Source organism: Oncorhynchus nerka, linkage group LG9a, assembly GCF_034236695.1.
Source record: "Oncorhynchus nerka isolate Pitt River linkage group LG9a, Oner_Uvic_2.0, whole genome shotgun sequence".
NCBI lineage: Eukaryota > Metazoa > Chordata > Actinopteri > Salmoniformes > Salmonidae > Oncorhynchus > Oncorhynchus nerka.
In genome coordinates this window covers 12,694,719-12,713,129 of record NC_088404.1, presented here as the reverse complement: position 1 = coordinate 12,713,129, position 18,411 = coordinate 12,694,719, and the positions used below count along the sequence as shown (strand labels likewise).

At 44.7% G+C, this 18,411-nt stretch overlaps 2 protein-coding genes across 5 annotated transcripts in view; both read left to right on the top strand.

Moving 5' to 3' along the window:
- The first annotated feature begins 534 nt into the window (after positions 1 to 534).
- On the top strand, positions 535 to 4,274 carry LOC115115110 (dnaJ homolog subfamily B member 9-like). Its single transcript, XM_029643591.2, has 3 exons — positions 535 to 623; positions 1,264 to 1,507; positions 2,217 to 4,274. Exons 2-3 carry the CDS (start codon positions 1,291 to 1,293, stop codon positions 2,666 to 2,668), a joined length of 669 nt encoding a protein of 222 aa, XP_029499451.1. The 5' UTR covers positions 535 to 623; positions 1,264 to 1,290; the 3' UTR covers positions 2,669 to 4,274.
- Positions 4,275 to 5,086: 812 nt separating this feature from the next.
- The window catches only part of LOC115115107 (dynamin-1-like protein), a 26,440-nt gene continuing 13,115 nt past the window's right edge, over positions 5,087 to 18,411 (top strand). Inside the window, exons 1-7 of one of the 4 annotated variants that reach the window (XM_065022333.1) lie at positions 5,087 to 5,462; positions 6,583 to 6,727; positions 7,766 to 7,801; positions 8,822 to 8,868; positions 10,795 to 10,866; positions 12,481 to 12,567; positions 12,799 to 12,961. In XM_065022333.1, the coding sequence (XP_064878405.1) occupies positions 5,361 to 5,462; positions 6,583 to 6,727; positions 7,766 to 7,801; positions 8,822 to 8,868; positions 10,795 to 10,866; positions 12,481 to 12,567; positions 12,799 to 12,961 (652 nt within the window). In that variant the 5' untranslated portion in view covers positions 5,087 to 5,360. The remainder of the gene's footprint in view (positions 5,463 to 6,582; positions 6,728 to 7,765; positions 7,802 to 8,821; positions 8,869 to 10,794; positions 10,867 to 12,480; positions 12,568 to 12,798; positions 12,962 to 18,411) is intronic. The other 3 variants (XM_065022332.1, XM_065022330.1, XM_065022331.1) reach the window with 3 other exon arrangements.

The window sequence follows — 18,411 nt, the reverse complement described above, 5'->3', positions numbered from 1 at the left end:
CTCCCAATCACGGCTGGTTGTGATACAGCCTGAATTCGAACCAGGGTGTCTGTAAGTCACTCGATGCCTCTAGGGCAATTCAGAAGGCTGATTGAGGACCTTATTACTGATGAAGGTGGTTGTTTTTTATGACCATGTTTCTCTTTCTACTTGCATTTTGTATTTATATTGATGAGTGTATTTTCTGTAATTTATGTAGCTCGGGGCTCATCTGTAAAAGAGACCTTGGTCTCATTATGGCTCCCTGATAAAATAAAGGTTAAATTAATCAGTGTTTTATATCTGTGGTCATGTCGTCTTCAACAGAGGAAAATAGGGATGCCATTTACAGCGTCCATTTACACCAGTACATTCATAACAACCTAAGCGTTACGAAACTAAAATTCGATCTAGGCCTCACGTTGGTAAATTAGCAATTTATTCAATAAAAAAAAACGCTTCTACATGTTTCTTTTCCCGCGGAAAGTGAAGAAGTAAGGGCGGAGTCAGAAATCATTGGGTAAGGGTGCTGCCCAATCACATTGCGATTCGTGTTGTTTTCGTTCAGTGTAACGGAGCGTCAAAATAGAGCGACGCGATAACCGCTAGCCAACTGAAGTTATCCTTCGCAGTTCAGCAAAAAGGTAAGCAAAGCTGTATTTTTGCAGCTATGTGTCCTCGCATAACTTCATTATTAGTGTCATTGAATTATTGGTTGTTTAGATTTACTGGGCAATCAGGCTTGCTAGCGATAAATGCTTAACTAGCCATCTAGCTAACATTTTCTAACCACCAATATATAAACTAGCTGAATAACAAGCTATTTTAATTTAACATCATCAGCAATGTCGTTTGTTGTGCCAGGGTCATTGGGATTAATATTGATAACATCGTGTACGTTCAGGTAAACTGCCTTTTTCTTAGGGAGTTCATACTTCACTCAATCAGGCTCAATTTGTCTGGATGGCTCCATCAATATTGCTTAACGTTAGTCAAGATGACCGTGACTCACAGTGTGAGCTATGCAGATGATCAGTTTACATTTTAATAGCTGTATCACTGCTCTCAGCTCAAGGCACTGTTTAACTAAAGCTGCTATAAAAGATTATGTGGGAACAGGGTAATCTTTGTGTTGGAGATGATATTAATACCAGTAGACATTAAGGCCTTTTCTGCTCACTCTTTTGCATAAATCACCACTGGTTTGAATGCGTTGAAGTTTTGAACATGTATGTATGCTGTAGTGTAGCTCTGGGATCTCAACTGTTCCTCTACTCTCCCCAGATCTACTTTACAGAAGCCACCAGCACCATGGCAACTGCACAGTCAGCGTTAACATTTGCAGTGTGTATCCTGATGATAACAGAGTTGATACTTGCCAAGAAGGACTACTATGACATACTGGGTGTGCGGAAAGATGCCAACGAGCGTCAGATAAAGAAGGCTTTTCACAAGCTGGCAATGAAGTATCATCCAGACAAGAACAAGAGCCCAGATGCTGAGACAAAGTTCAGAGGAATTGCTGAGGGTAAGTGTAATAGGAAACTCCAGGTTAACAAAAGAGAAGTAATTCTTGAGTAATTCCGGTTTATTACAAGTTGCAACAGTGAGTCTCCTCTAGAGCAGAAGCAGAGAAAATGTCTAACTGGCCTTCTCCGCGTAGGCCCTTGTATCCTAATCAGAGAGCACAACATATTCTGTAAACACCAGCCGGAGAGGCTTGTAGGAAGTCAAAACAAACAGGCAGTGACTTGGTCAGCTGCTACAGAATCACACGGGTGTTCACAGAATGGCATCAATACAGCCGTGAATAATCAGTGTCCTTGGTTCTTTTACCTCCAGTCTGGAGTCAATCACTATCAGCAGACATGAGAATAATCCATAACAACATTCAGCTTCTAGTCTAGTGACCATCAACATGGACCTTGAGTGTAACACTGGAAATGATGTGTACTAAAGAAACTCCAAATATACTAAACATTGTGTTGATCACTCTAAACTAAATATCAACTTTGGTCATCTTAAATATTCCTATTATTCTTTACTCTTTCTTGTCTTTTATTTATGTAAAAATGTCCATCTTCTCACATTCCTTCCAGTGTGTTCTTTCTTTATTATTGTGCTGTAGCCAAATTACATTATTGTTGTGCAAAACTAGTGTTTTTATTTTACACTGTACTGCTAATAGAATCATTGCTATGATCTGAAAACTGTTCTTGCACTTCTGTCATCTATAGCATATGAAACATTATCAGATGAGAAGAGGAGACAAGAGTATGACCAGTTTGGTCACGGCACATTCTATAATGACATAACCAAAGACAGAAACGGTCCAAACGTCCACCAGCCCTTCAACTTCAACGACATGTTCAAGGACTTTGATATTTACAGCCAGAACCGGCACGCCCATCACCAAAGGCACTTCGAGGATCACTTCCGGGCCCACCAGGAGGCCCACCACAGCAGACGCAAGAGACACTTCCAGGGTGCCTTTGGAGCAGCAGGTGGTGGTGGCGGCGGCTTTGACGACATGTTTGACGACATGGAGAAGATGTTTACTTTTGACACGGACACTACTAAGCGGACGGAGAGCACATTTCAGGGTACTACAACGAAGCAACACTGCAGAACAGTGACACAGCGCAGGGGGAACATGGTCACCACGTACACTGACTGCACTGGCTCCTGAGGACAGAGGTCTTGTCGGTATCCATATCCTCTGGGTCGTGTTCATCAGGCATGAAATGGAAGAAAGCAGCCTGAAATGGGGAGGTACTATCTGAACTTGTCCAATAAGCAAGGCTTGTTTTCCATTGCATAACATTTTGAACTGTTTCTCTACGTTGTGCTCTAATGAACATGACCCTGGCACTGCTTGCACATGGGTAGGCCCCTGTGGCGGGAGCAAGCTGTTTTTGTTGCTGCTGTGACCTAAGTGCTGGTCATTGCTATTTTGTTGAGTCACAGTAGCTAATGAAAACACTTTTTAGCACACTCAGTTTGTAATTTTTAACAATTTAATTAAAGCACTGAAAAGCTTTTGAAGCATATTTCTCACAGTATGGTTAGGAATGTAAATGTTGTAGAGAAATATTTTTTGGGTTGTGTTAAGTCTGATCTGGTTCCAGATTTTCATTAGCTACTTAGAATTATATATATCATTCTATATACTGTATATTTCAAAGAAACCCCCCCCCCCCCCCCCCTTAATATTTACATAGGATTTATGAGGAGAAGCTTCTCAGCTATTCATTATATAGTCCCTTGCAAACCTAAAAATGCAATTGAACATAGTATCAGTATTGTTGCCTTAAGAGATTTATTGGGGCTTTTTTCATGGGAGAATGTTTTCACTTGAGCTTTGTTATTGTAATTCGTCAGCCAAATAGTTTCAGTAACTACTACCACTGCTGAACCTAGACATTTTCTGTGTGCATGTAGTATTTTGTATAGCCTACAGCTCCATTGTGTGAATCCAGCAGCCTTTTGGTTGGAACAAAACAGTGTGGATAATGAACCGTGACAGGTTTGCTTTTGTTTGATAAATGGAGAACAACGTCTGCAAAAATGTTCCCTCGGAACATGTACTGAAACTGTATGGCAGCATTTTTATGCTGTTGTTAAAGGATGCTCGCCACTTTAAGTTGAAATTAGGAAAGAAATATTCAGATCGACAAGAACTTGTATTGGCAAAGATCGTAACATGTAAACTACTATTACTGTTGATGTAGCTAGCTACATTATGATTTTCACTCCAGAGGAACTTTAACATCTCTTCTGCTGTCTGCATGGACCACTTGAATTTATAAGCTAACATTGGTGTGAATAAAATCCAGTGTTGTTCATCCAACACCTCATAACCACCCCGTTACCTCATGTTTCAGTAGTCAGAAATCTCTGTTCTCCTGGGCTTGTATTCAGAAATGTTCTCTGAGTAGGTGTGCTTATCTAGGATCTGTTTTGCCTTTTTTAGATCAACGTGAATAACATTTACATGGTAAGGCGGAACTGATCCTGGATCGGCAGCGAACCAATTCCGAGACGCTTAATGAATATGTGCCCAAGTTTATGTCATGTGCAATATTTTAAAGCCAGCTCCTCTTGTAATTCATATGTTTCGCCACTGTTACTAGCTGGCTTTGTCATTGTGATATGTTGATGTATGACCTAATATAGCACTTTAGTTATTGTAATCCTATGGATAAAATGTGTGTTACCTTGACTGAAATTAGGGTATAGTCCTTTGAAAATGGAGGGGGGAAAAAAGGCTTCAGGAAATTAAAGATGAGAACAAACGATGTGTATTTTCATTCTGTGAAATTGTACCAATCGTTGTCAGGTTGGCAGGTTTGCACACTCTCGAGTATAATTTTCTCTGCAACAACTTTTTTTGGGGGGTAGTGCGATGATATGGTGTGTGGACCTACTAGGGAAACCATGCAGTTTATTAGGCTACAGATGAAATAAGGGCGGTGATAAGCTTGATGCTGCTTTACAATAAATATCGAACGTCCTATTCTGGTGACATGTTGATCGACGCTTGACTGACGTTTGACAAAAAAAATATTCTCTCGCTCATCCATCACGTTACATTTTTATTCGGAACATATAAACGTAAACAGAAAAAATACATGTGTGCACTACGTCACCACGCATAGGTTTTTATGCGCAACAGGTCCGTTTGGAGGAAACACCACTCAAATATGTTTAACTAACCCAAGATAGCGTTTTAAATTAATCATAGTGGGCATGCATTTCCGTTAGGGAACGCCTACTCTGAGGTGCGCGTGTGTATTAACTCAATTCTCCCTTGCACTCCTTCTAAACAACGCAAGTTTTGTAAACTTTGGCAAAGAACAAAGTATACAAAAATCAGTCCACTCTGTTCGTAACATATAGTTTTAGAAACAGAAAACTTTTTTGAGATCAAACGTTCCATTGTGGAAATTGTCGGCCAAAATCTATATTCTCCTACCGCCGGCCGCTGCTCTTCCTCTCACCACCATATTTGGTAGTGTGTGGAAACGCCAACCGGATGCCAGTCTCATTGTTCTATCTGTGCGCCACTGAAAATCTGTCGCCAATTGGATGGAAACCAAGCTCCAGTAACATTGGTGCATCATGACGTCAACGCTTGTAAATGTAGTTTATTTTTGTGCTTGTTTATTTTATTTAAATTTACTGTTCCTTTAAACGTTTCTCTATGTAAAAACTCAAAGTCCCATAATGCAACGCTGAATTTATTTTTTTTGCGCAGTTTTCGGGGCAGTATACATTGTGACCGTGTGAGGGACATTGGATGACTTTGTGCCTGTGGTTAGCAGGGTTGCTTTGTAGTTAGTCCATTTATTTGACAGGTACAGCCTTTCTTTCCCAGAGCTATGGAGGCCCTTATCCCGGTCATAAACAAATTACAAGATGTGTTTAATACGGTTGGCGCGGACATTATCCAACTGCCGCAGATTGCTGTTGTTGGAACGCAGGTAAGAGTCAGCCTGCTAGCGGACTATAGCCATCTGGCGTTAGCATGCTCTTACCACAGAGTTTAATTCACTCTTACGACGTTAGCTAGCTACTGTTACTGTTGACTATCACATAGATCCACTCGTGGAATATAGAAATGTAGCTTCGTGTGCTGTGTTTTCCAGGAAAGGTTATCTGACGTTAGTTACTTAGCTGTAGCTAACTATCGCGTTAATTAACTTGTTAGCTAGCTAGTTAGCACTAGTGTGAGCCGATAACTAGAGCGAATTTGACAGGCAGTGAAACATGGCCAACTACCCCTGTAACATACTGCTATGTTCAGCAGCAGGTGTCACAAGCCGTGACCAAAGCAAACAACTAACTATACAGCTGATTTTGATACGCAGTCACTTCATTAAACGGACACGCTACAGTGTTTATGGTTTGTTTACACTCACTTGTATCCATTCTTCTCCTTGCCTTGCTTGGAAGACTATTTTCAATCAATGTGAACATAATTGAAGTCTTCCAAGGCATCCTCTTTGTTTGATTTCTAGAATGACCTTGCATCTGCTTAGATGAACAGAGATGATATACTTCAAATAGGCTATACCTGTACCAAAATAGGCTGCACCTGTACCCTTCCCTCCACACAGCTGTTGTAGGTGTTACATAACATGTTTACAGTAGCAGCCATCCCCTCCCAGGTACACATAATTACACTGATTTGCTAAGAGGATGTCACTGTCTCAGCCCTTTGGCAACCTCTGAACTGACGGTGCCATGGCGACAAGAAGGCAGCCATAAGATGTTTCCCCAATTATCCGGCCTCCAGAGTGTTTCTGCGTTGTCTTGTTACTGCTTTTCAAAGGACATATTCACTCAGAGGGGTTTGTTAGAACTGACAGTGATTTCAGGGATTTTTCTATTTTCCACATGACTGAGTGCAAACTAAAATAGGTCAACTTCAGCCAGGCGCAGCTGAGGTGAGATCAGGCAGGTTAAAATCAATGTTGTTGTGGAAAGATTTAACTCTGTCATTGCGTCAGTTGTTTTGTTTTGTAAGTGATGCTGAGTTGTGTTGTTTACTATCTCCCGTGTTACTTTTTGTGTTGTTACTGATTGTGTTTGTGTCTCCAGAGCAGTGGGAAGAGTTCAGTGCTAGAGGCTCTGGTGGGGAGAGACCTTCTGCCCCGTGGTACTGGCGTTGTCACCCGTCGGCCCCTCATCCTCCAGCTGGTCCATGTGGACCCAGAGGACCGCAGGAAGACCAGCGAGGAGAATGGTACTGTGAAACACGACACCATCACTGCTCTAGGGTTGTACATTTACATTTAAGTCATTTAGCAGACGCTCTTATCCAGAGCGACTTACAAATTGTACTATTCTGGGAGGCTTCTCATCAACGTTCCCAGGTTTTTCAGAAACCGTGGTTGGAGTATTCCCTCTCTGCTTAGTCTATCTTCTGATTCAAAAATCTGTGAACTTTGACAAAGTGACATTCTGCTGGTGGCTGCTCTGTGTCTCTTGGCAGTTAACTGGGGATGGTGTTGTGGTTTTCATCCGTCCTGTCCCTCATGTCTACAGTCATCAGATTACTATTTAAACCAATTTAGTTGTTTGTGTGTCTGTGTTTGTGACATGCTGTGTTTTGCCGCTCTGTGTGCCTGTGTGTTTCTGACTCTGATTGGCCAGTCTTTTTTTAGAAGTGTGGTAGCGTTTCTTAGGCCAGGACATGCTCGTATGAATGACTGCACCAGCAAGTCATGTCACAGTGCATTATTCAGTTGGACTGTGAGAAGTGCCATGTCACCTCAGCGGATATAGAAGTCTGTATTCACAGCAATGGACAAGCTAGCGAGTTCTTTGTAAGTCGCTCTGGATAAGAGCGTCTGCTAAATGACTTAAATGTAAATGTAAATGTAGCCGTAAATTAGGCACTTATGCTTCAACAGGGTTTCCCTTATCTATCAAAGTTCTACAGGCACCTGAATGTTCTTACACAGCCACCAAGTCACAACAGCGTGCAATGTCAATGTCATGATACTCCATCAACAATGACATCCAAGACATTTGAACGCAAAACCAGCTTATGAGATATGCCACTATTAGGCTTTCCCCAATAGAATGACAAATGTAGGTAACCCTGTGTGGTTTGAGACATTCTGCCCTATAGGCAGAGTGCTTGTCTGCCCTGCTGCAGGGAATAGTCACATGAAGGATGATGTAAACCCCTGCACTGCTGCAGATGGCCATGATGCAGGAGCTGCATCTATAACTACTAACCCCTCTCTCCTGTTGTCTGATCTCTTCTGAACCACAGACCCCAATGCTTGGAGAAACATGCGCCTTTACAAAGGTCTCCTTTTCCTTGTTCCCTTATTGCCTGTTGTCGGTGTTCAGTCAGCAGCTTCTTACTCTAGTCTAGGCCTACCCCTTTCTGTTAGGCCTACCCCTTTCTGTTAGGCCTACCCCTTTCTGTTAGGCCTACCCCTTTCTGTTGGTTTTGAGCTGACAAACCCTGTGGCTTAGCTTGATTCAGCAATCAAGCCCAGGAAGGTCAAACTCTGATTCAGACAAAACATTTTATTTTCTGTATAAGGAAAGGACATCATAAGAACCTATTTTGGAGTGCATGGTCACAGTATGATAACTTATTTGGTGGTATAGGGCCCTTAAGTGCAAATAAAATGTTCTGTTTTCAATTCACGCAAATTTTAAATATGCTGAAAAACAAACGCCTCTTAATGTTAAAATGAACTCAAATAGCTGCTTATAGTTAACTAACAGCTGAGCCACCATCTTTATTTTATTTTATAGTTTGGTATGTAATTATTTCATTTGAATTATTCCAACTAAAACATCTATTAGTTTAAATTGTTGTTATATGAACATTGTTGTTATATGAAAGGTGTTTGGTAGTAGTAATGCCTATTCCTGTGCTTCCCATAATGCACCAACCATGCTTCCCTGGCTTTTCTCACAGCAGGCATATTTTCTTTGCTTTTGTCGTCAACCCCATTTCTCACTGTGTTGTTTGTTCAGATCTCTGTCCGTATCCCTCTGGGTTATTGGTCTGCACAACGTATTCCCATCCCAGCTGAACAAACAAATAAATAGGTCTACATCCTGCCTTGAGACACCAGTCAACATGACCGTTGATTTACAACACAATGGGCTGCTTTCCAAGACGCAGATGAAGCCTAGACCTTGAAATATCGGGTACAATGTAGCGTCCCCGGTGATGTAAATTAGTCCTTAAACTTCATCTGTGTCTGGGAAACTGTCCCTAAGAGTAGGCTGCTAGACCCACTCCAAATGACACCTGCCAGACCGATTGGGAAATGGGACTGAGACTGCCTTGTTGTCATTCCCACAGGTGTCGACGGAGAGGAATGGGGCAAATTTCTACACACCAAAAACAAGGTAGGCTATGTCTCAGTACTAACAATGGCTCCGAGCTAGTCTCTGTTGGTTCGAAGCAAGCAGGTTGCTGACCAAGCAAAACACTCCCTCATCTTTACCTGCTTTTTTTGCGAATGCGCTTGTTAAATCACCCGTTTGGCGAAGTAGGCTGTGATTCAATGATAAATTAACAGGCACCACATCGATTATATGCAACGCAGGACAAGCTAGATAAACTAGTAATATCATCAACCATGTGTAGTTAACTAGTAATTATGTTAAGATTGATAGTTTTTTTCTAAGAAAAGTTTAATGCCAGCTAGCACCTTAACATGGCTCCTTGCTGCACTCGCAGAACAGGTCCACGCAGTCTCCACACGTGGAGTGCAATGTAATTGGCCATCATCGGTGTCCAAAAATGCAGATTACTGATTGTTATGGAAACTTGAAATCGGCCCTGATTAATCGGTCGACCACTACGATAAACCCCTTGGTTACCTGGGTGTAAGATACACCCTCTACTATAAACCCCTTGGTTACCTGGGTGTAGGAAACACTGCCTAATATAAACCCCTTGGTTACCTGGGTGTAGGATACACCCTCTACTATAAACCCCTTGGTTACCTGGGTGTAGGATACACCCTCTACTATAAAAACCCTTGGTTACCTGGGTGTAGGATACACCACCTACTGTAAACCCCTTGGTTGCCTGGGTGTAGGATACACCGCCTACTATAAACCCCTTGGTTACCTGGGTGTAGGATACACCCTCTACTATAAACCCCTTGGGTGTAGGAAACACCTCTGTCATACACCCCCTCTTGCTCTGTCACACCCCCTCTCGCTCTGTCACACCCCCTCTCGCTCTGTCACACCCCCTCTCGCGCTCTGTCACACCCTCTCGCGCTCTGTCACACCCTCTCTCGCTCTGTCACACTCTCTCTCTCTCTGTCACCCTCTCGCTCTCTCTGTCACCCCCCTCTCGCTCTCTCTGTCACCCCCTCGCTCTCTCTGTCACCCCCCTCGCTCTCTCTGTCACACCCCCTCTCGCTCTCTCTGTCACGCCCCCTCTCTCTCTGTCACGCCCCCTCTCTCTCTGTCACGCCCCCTCTCTCTCTGTCACCCCCTCTCTCTCTGTCACACCCCCTCTCTCTGTCACCCCCCCCTCTCGCTCTCTCTGTCACACCCCCTCTCGCTCTCTCTGTCACACCCCCTCTCTCTCTCTGTCACCCCCTCGCTCTCCCTGTCACACCCCCTCTCGCTCTCTCTGTCACACCCCTCTCGCTCTCTCTGTCACACCCCCTCTCGCTCTCTCTGTCACACCCCCTCTCGCTCTCTCTGTCACACTCCCCCTCTCTCTGTCACCCCCTCTCTCTCTGTCACCCCCTCTCTCTCTGTCACCCCCTCTCTCTCTGTCACCCCCTCTCTCTCTGTCACCCCCCTCTCTCTCTGTCACCACCCCCCTCGCTCTCTCTGTCACCACCCCCTCTCGCTCTCTCTGTCACCACCCCCTCTCGCTCTCTCTGTCACCCCCCTCTCTCTGTCACCACCCCCTCGCTCTCTCTGTCACCACCCCCTCTCGCTCTCTCTGTCACACCCCCCCTCTCGCTCTCTCTGTCACACCCCCCTCTCTCTCTCTCTGTCACCCCCCTCGCATATATAAAGTAGAGACGTGTGCAGCGAACTGCTCTGCTGCTCTAGATGTCTCCTTCATGGTCAGGAACAGAGAAGGCCTTGTGACGTGCTGTAAATCGATGCTGTGGGTGATACAGGATTTTTTTCCCCTTCATGCTTATATTTGTAATATCAAATTATATTTAGATTTTTGCAGTAGCCTTTTGATGTTGGGACCAGATCATAGTGAATCATATTTACATTGATGTCATGTGCAGCTATATAAACCCTAATGTAATAATGTGTTTAAGGTTCAATTGGTTTTGTTTTTAGATCTACACAGACTTTGATGAAATCCGGCTCGAGATCGAAGCTGAGACGGAAAGAGTTTCTGGCAATAACAAGGTATGGCAATAACGAGGTATGACACTGAGGCATACCCCACAAGACATGCCACCAGAGGTCTCTTCACAGTCCCCAAGTCCAGAACATACTATGGGAGGCGAACAGTACTACATAGAGCCATGACTACATGGAACTAAATTCCACAGTACTACATAGAGCCGTGACTACATGGAACTCTATTCCACAGTACTACATAGAGCCATGACTACATGGAACTCTATTCCACAGTACTACATAGAGCCATGACTACATGGAACTCTATTCCACAGGACTACATAGAGCCATGACTACATGGAACTCTATTCCACAGTACTACATAGAGCCATGACTACATGGAACTCTATTCCACAGTACTACATAGAGCCATGACTACATGGAACTCTATTCCACAGTACTACATAGAGCCATGACTACATGGAACTCTATTCCACAGTACTACATAGAGCCATGACTACATGGAACTCTATTCCACAGGACTACATAGAGCCATGACTACATGGAACTCTATTCCACAGTACTACATAGAGCCATGACAACATGGAACTCTATTCCAGAGTATAACATAGAGACGTGACTACATGGAACTCTATTCCACAGTACTACATAGAGCCATGACTACATGGAACTCTATTCCACAGTACTACATAGAGCCATGACTACATAGAGCCATGACTACATGGAACTCTATTCCACAGAATGACATAGAGACGTGACTACATGGAACTCTATTCCACAGTACTACATAGAGCCATGACTACATGGAACTCTATTCCACAGTACTACATAGAGCCATGACTACATGGAACTCTATTCCAGAGTATAACATAGAGCCATGACTACATGGAACTCTATTCCACAGTACTACATAGAGCCATGACTACATGGAACTCTATTCCACAGTATAACATAGAGCCATGACTACATGGAACTCTATTCCACAGTATAACATAGAGACGTGACTACATGGAACTCTATTCCACAGTACTACATAGAGCCATGACTACATGGAACTCTATTCCACAGTAATACATAGAGCCATGACTACATGGAACTCTATTCCACAGTATAACATAGAGACGTGACTACATGGAACTCTATTCCACAGTACTACATAGAGCCATGACTACATGGAACTCTATTCCACAGTACTACGTAGAGCCATGACTACATGGAACTCTATTCCACATCAGGTAACTGATGCCATCAGTACAATCAGATGTTTGTTTTTTTAAATACACCTTCTGGAACAACAGGGACTGTGAAGAGACACCCACAAAGGTCAGATGCATCAGGACACATTGTTATATTGTTGTATGGTGGTATTGAACATGCTGTGGATATGTGGTGGTATAGAGATGTTATATGATGGACTGTTTTATCTTTAGTTCATTCAGTATAAACATAGTTCACTGTTTTTATATGTAATGTGGATGTTTTGGTGTGTTTGGACCCCAGGAAGAGTAGCTGCTGCCTTGGCAACAACCAATGGGGATCCATAATAAATACACATGTCAACAACAAAAATCATTTAGTGCGAAGATGGTCCCAAACAATGTCAAACACATGTTATCATTACCAACTGCTGAAGTGACATTTGTGTTTGTCTTCTTCCAGGGAATCACGGATGAACCCATACACCTGAAGATCTTCTCCCCTCACGTAGTCAACCTCACACTGGTGGATCTGCCAGGTATCACAAAGGTACACACAAAGAAATGTTTTTATTTCAAATCAAAATGCTCAAAACGTACTTCGTCTGCTGAGCTAAAGCCAAGGCATTACCTCTGGGGAGCTAATTCATGTCTTCAGAGCTCAGGCGAGGTTATTCATGTTGCCAGCATGGTTCACTGAACATTGAAGGAGACAGAACCCCAAGTGTGGTTTGAAATATGAAATGGGCAGGCTACGTTGACAGTGTGTATGTCTGCCCAGGTGCCGGTGGGAGACCAGCCCAAAGACATCGAGGTGCAGATCAAAGACTTGATCGTGAAGCACATCTCTAACCCCAACTCCATCATCTTGGCTGTGACTGCTGCCAACACAGACATGGCCACCTCAGAGGCCCTCAAAGTGGCCCGTGAGGTCGACCCTGACGGTAAACACCTTTCTCCCGCTATCAATTTCTTCTCTTTTGTGTGTAGCTGACTGTCTGTCTCTCGGTCTTTGTCTCTGTTCCATACGCTCTCTCTCCTGCTCTCTCTCTGTTGATCTCAGTTGGCTGTCTCCTACAGTGGTTTCTCAAAGTCCTTTAATCCTTATGTCAGACATGCCATGGCATACACCGCCTACTATAAACTCCTTGGTAACCTGGGTGTAGGATACACCGCCTACTATAAACCCCTTGGTAACCTGGGTGTAGGATACACCGCCGACTATAAACCCCTTGGTTACCTGGGTGTAGGATACACCGCCTACTATAAACCCCTTGGTTACCTGGGTGTAGGATACACCGCCTACTATAAACCCCTTGGTAACCTGGGTGTAGGATACACCGCCTACTATAAACCCCTTGGTTACCTGGGTGTAGGATACACCGCCTACTATAAACTCCTTGGTTACCTGGGTGTAGGATACACCGCCTACTATAAACCCCTTGGTTACCTGGGTGTAGGATACACCGCCTACTATAAACTCCTTGGTTACCTGGGTGTAGGATACACTGCCTACTATAAACTCCTTGGTTACCTGGGTGTAGGATACACCGCCTACTATAAACCCCTTGGTAACCTGGGTGTAGGATACACCGCCTACTTTAAACCCCTTGGTAACCTGGGTGTAGGATACACCGCCGACTATAAACCCCTTGGTTACCTGGGTGTAGGATACACCGCCTACTATAAACCCCTTGGTTGCCTGGGTGTAGGATACACCCTCTACTATAAACCCCTTGGTTACCTGGATGTAAGATACACCGCCTACTATAAACCCCTTGGTTACACCGCCGACTATAAACCCCTTGGTTACCTGGGTGTAGGATACACCGCCGACTATAAACCCCTTGGTTACCTGGGTGTAGGATACACCGCCGACTATAAACCCCTTGGTTACATGGGTGTAGGATACACCGCCTACTATAAACCCCTTGGTTACCTGGGTGTAGGATACACTGCCTACTATAAGCCCCTTGTTTACCTATTATAAACCCCTTGGTTACCTGGGTGTAGGATACACCGCCTACTATAAACCCCTTGGTTACATATTATAAACCCCTTGGTTACCTGGGTGTAGGATACACCGCCTACTATACACCCTTCGGTTACCTGGGTGTAGGATACAGCCTCTACTATAAATCCCTTGGTTACCTGGGTGTAGGATACACCGCCTACTATAAACCCCTTGGTTACCTGGGTGTAGGATACACCCTCTACAATAAACCCCTTGGTTACCTGGGTGTAGGATACCTTGGTTACCTGGATGTAGGATACACCGCCTACTATAAACCCCTTGGTTACCTGGATGTAGGATACACCGCCGACTATAAACCCCTTGGTTACCTGGGTGTAGGATACACCGCCTACTATAAGCCCCTTGTTTACCTACTATAAACTCCTTGATTACCTATTATAAACCCCTTGGTTACCTGGGTGTAGGATACACCGCCTACTATACACCCTTCGGTTACCTGGGTGTAGGATACAGCCTCTACTATAAATCCCTTGGTTACCTGGGTGTAGGATACACCGCCTACTATAAACCCCTTGGTTACCTGGGTGTAGGATACACCCTCTACAATAAACCCCTTGGTTACCTGGGTGTAGGATACACGGCCTACTATAAACCCCTTGGTTATCTGGGTGTACGATACACCGCCTACTATAAACCCCTTGGTTACCTGGGTGTAGGATACACCGCCTACTATAAACCCCTTGGTTACCTGGGTGTAGGATACACCCTCTACTATAAACCCCTTGGTTGCCTGGGTGTAGGATACACCCTCTACTATAAACCCCTTGGTTACCTGGGTGTAGGATACACCGCCTACTATAAACCCCTTGGTTACCTGGATGTAGGATACACCGCCGACTATAAACCCCTTGGTTACCTGGGTGTAGGATACACCGCCGACTATAAACCCCTTGGTTACCTGGGTGTAGGATACACCGCCTACTATAAACCCCTTGGTTACCTGGGTGTAGGATACACCGCCTACTATACGCCCCTTGTTTACCTACTATAAACTCCTTGGTTACCTACTATAAACTCCTTGGTTACCTACTATAAACCCCTTGGTTACCTGGGTGTAGGATACACCGCCTACTATACACCCTTCGGTTACCTGGGTGTAGGATACAGCCTCTACTATAAATCCCTTGGTTACCTGGGTGTAGGATACACCGCCTACTATAAACCCCTTGGTTACCTGGGTGTAGGATACACCCTCTACAATAAACCCCTTGGTTACCTGGGTGTAGGATACACGGCCTACTATAAACCCCTTGGTTATCTGGGTGTACGATACACCGCCTACTATAAACCCCTTGGTTACCTGGGTGTAGGATACACCGCCTACTATAAACCCCTTGGTTACCTGGGTGTAGGATACACCCTCTACTATAAACCCTTGGTTGCCTGGGTGTACGATACACCCTCTACTATAAACCCTTGGTTACCTGGGTGTAGGATACACCGCCTACTATAAACCCCTTGGTTACCTGGATGTAGGATACACCGCCGACTATAAACCCCTTGGTTACCTGGGTGTAGGATACACCGCCGACTATAAACCCCTTGGTTACCTGGGTGTAGGATACACCGCCTACTATAAACCCCTTGGTTACCTGGGTGTAGGATACACCGCCTACTATACGCCCCTTGTTTACCTACTATAAACTCCTTGGTTACCTACTATAAACTCCTTGGTTACCTACTATAAACCCCTTGGTTACCTGGGTGTAGGATACACCGCCTACTATAAACCCCTTGGTTACCTATTATAAACCCCTTGGTTACCTGGGTGTAGGATACACCGCCTACTATAAACCCTTCGGTTACCTGGGTGTAGGATACAGCCTCTACTATAAATCCCTTGGTTACCTGGGTGTAGGATACACCGCTAACTATAAACCCCTTGGTTACCTGGGTGTAGGATACACCCTCTACAATAAACCCCTTGGTTACCTGGGTGTAGGATACACGGCCTACTATAAACCCCTTGGTTACCTGGATGTAGGATACACCGCCTACTATAAACCCCTTGGTTACCTGGATGTAGGATACACCGCCGACTATAAACCCCTTGGTTACCTGGGTGTAGGATACACCGCCGACTATAAACCCCTTGGTTACCTGGGTGTAGGATACACCGCCTACTATAAGCCCCTTGTTTACCTACTATAAACTCCTTGATTACCTATTATAAACCCCTTGGTTACCTGGGTGTAGGATACACCGCCTACTATACACCCTTCGGTTACCTGGGTGTAGGATACAGCCTCTACTATAAATCCCTTGGTTACCTGGGTGTAGGATACACCGCCTACTATAAACCCCTTGGTTACCTGGGTGTAGGATACACCGCCTACTATAAACCCCTTGGTTACCTGGGTGTAGGATACACCCTCTACTATAAACCCCTTGGTTGCCTGGGTGTAGGATACACCGCCTACTATAAACCCCTTGGTTACCTGGGTGTAGGATACACCGCCTACTATACGCCCCTTGTTTACCTACTATAAACTCCTTGGTTACCTACTATAAACTCCTTGGTTACCTACTATAAACCCCTTGGTTACCTGGGTGTAGGATACACCGCCTACTATAAACCCCTTGGTTACCTATTATAAACCCCTTGGTTACCTGGGTGTAGGATACATCGCCTACTATAAACCCTTCGGTTACCTGGGTGTAGGATACAGCCTCTACTATAAATCCCTTGGTTACCTGGGTGTAGGATACACCGCTAACTATAAACCCCTTGGTTACCTGGGTGTAGGATACACCCTCTACAATAAACCCTTGGTTACCTGGGTGTAGGATACACGGCCTACTATAAACCCCTTGGTTACCTGGATGTAGGATACACCGCCTACTATAAACCCCTTGGTTACCTGGATGTAGGATACACCGCCGACTATAAACCCCTTGGTTACCTGGGTGTAGGATACACCGCCGACTATAAACCCCTTGGTTACCTGGGTGTAGGATACACCGCCTACTATAAGCCCCTTGTTTACCTACTATAAACTCCTTGATTACCTATTATAAACCCCTTGGTTACCTGGGTGTAGGATACACCGCCTACTATACACCCTTCGGTTACCTGGGTGTAGGATACAGCCTCTACTATAAATCCCTTGGTTACCTGGGTGTAGGATACACCGCCTACTATAAACCCCTTGGTTACCTGGGTGTAGGATACACCCTCTACAATAAACCCCTTGGTTACCTGGGTGTAGGATACACCGCCTACTATAAACCCCTTGGTTACCTATTATAAACCCCTTGGTTACCTGGGTGTAGGATACACCGCCTACTATAAACCCTTCGGTTACCTGGGTGTAGGATACAGCCTCTACTATAAATCCCTTGGTTACCTGGGTGTAGGATACACCGCTAACTATAAACCCCTTGGTTACCTGGGTGTAGGATACACCCTCTACAATAAACCCCTTGGTTACCTGGGTGTAGGATACACGGCCTACTATAAACCCCTTGGTTACCTGGATGTAGGATACACCGCCTACTATAAACCCCTTGGTTACCTGGATGTAGGATACACCGCCGACTATAAACCCCTTGGTTACCTGGGTGTAGGATACACCGCCGACTATAAACCCCTTGGTTACCTGGGTGTAGGATACACCGCCTACTATAAGCCCCTTGTTTACCTACTATAAACTCCTTGATTACCTATTATAAACCCCTTGGTTACCTGGGTGTAGGATACACCGCCTACTATACACCCTTCGGTTACCTGGGTGTAGGATACAGCCTCTACTATAAATCCCTTGGTTACCTGGGTGTAGGATACACCGCCTACTATAAACCCCTTGGTTACCTGGGTGTAGGATACACCCTCTACAATAAACCCCTTGGTTACCTGGGTGTAGGATACACGGCCTACTATAAACCCCTTGGTTATCTGGGTGTACGATACACCGCCTACTATAAACCCCTTGGTTACCTGGGTGTAGGATACACCGCCTACTATAAACCCCTTGGTTACCTGGGTGTAGGATACACCCTCTACTATAAACCCCTTGGTTGCCTGGGTGTAGGATACACCCTCTACTATAAACCCCTTGGTTACCTGGGTGTAGGATACACCGCCTACTATAAACCCCTTGGTTACCTGGATGTAGGATACACCGCCGACTATAAACCCCTTGGTTACCTGGGTGTAGGATACACCGCCGACTATAAACCCCTTGGTTACCTGGGTGTAGGATACACCGCCTACTATAAACCCCTTGGTTACCTGGGTGTAGGATACACCGCCTACTATAAACCCCTTGGTTACCTGGATGTAGGATACACCGCCTACTATAAACCCCTTGGTTACCTGGATGTAGGATACACCGCCGACTATAAACCCCTTGGTTACCT

Bases quoted from the DNA above. Each gene is read 5' to 3' on its own strand.
- LOC115115110 (XM_029643591.2), top strand. From the start codon at position 1,291: ATGGCAACTGCACAGTCAGCGTTAACATTTGCAGTGTGTATCCTGATG. The intron at 1,508-2,216 runs GTAAGTGTAATA...TGTCATCTATAG, and splicing joins GTTCAGAGGAATTGCTGAGG to CATATGAAACATTATCAGAT.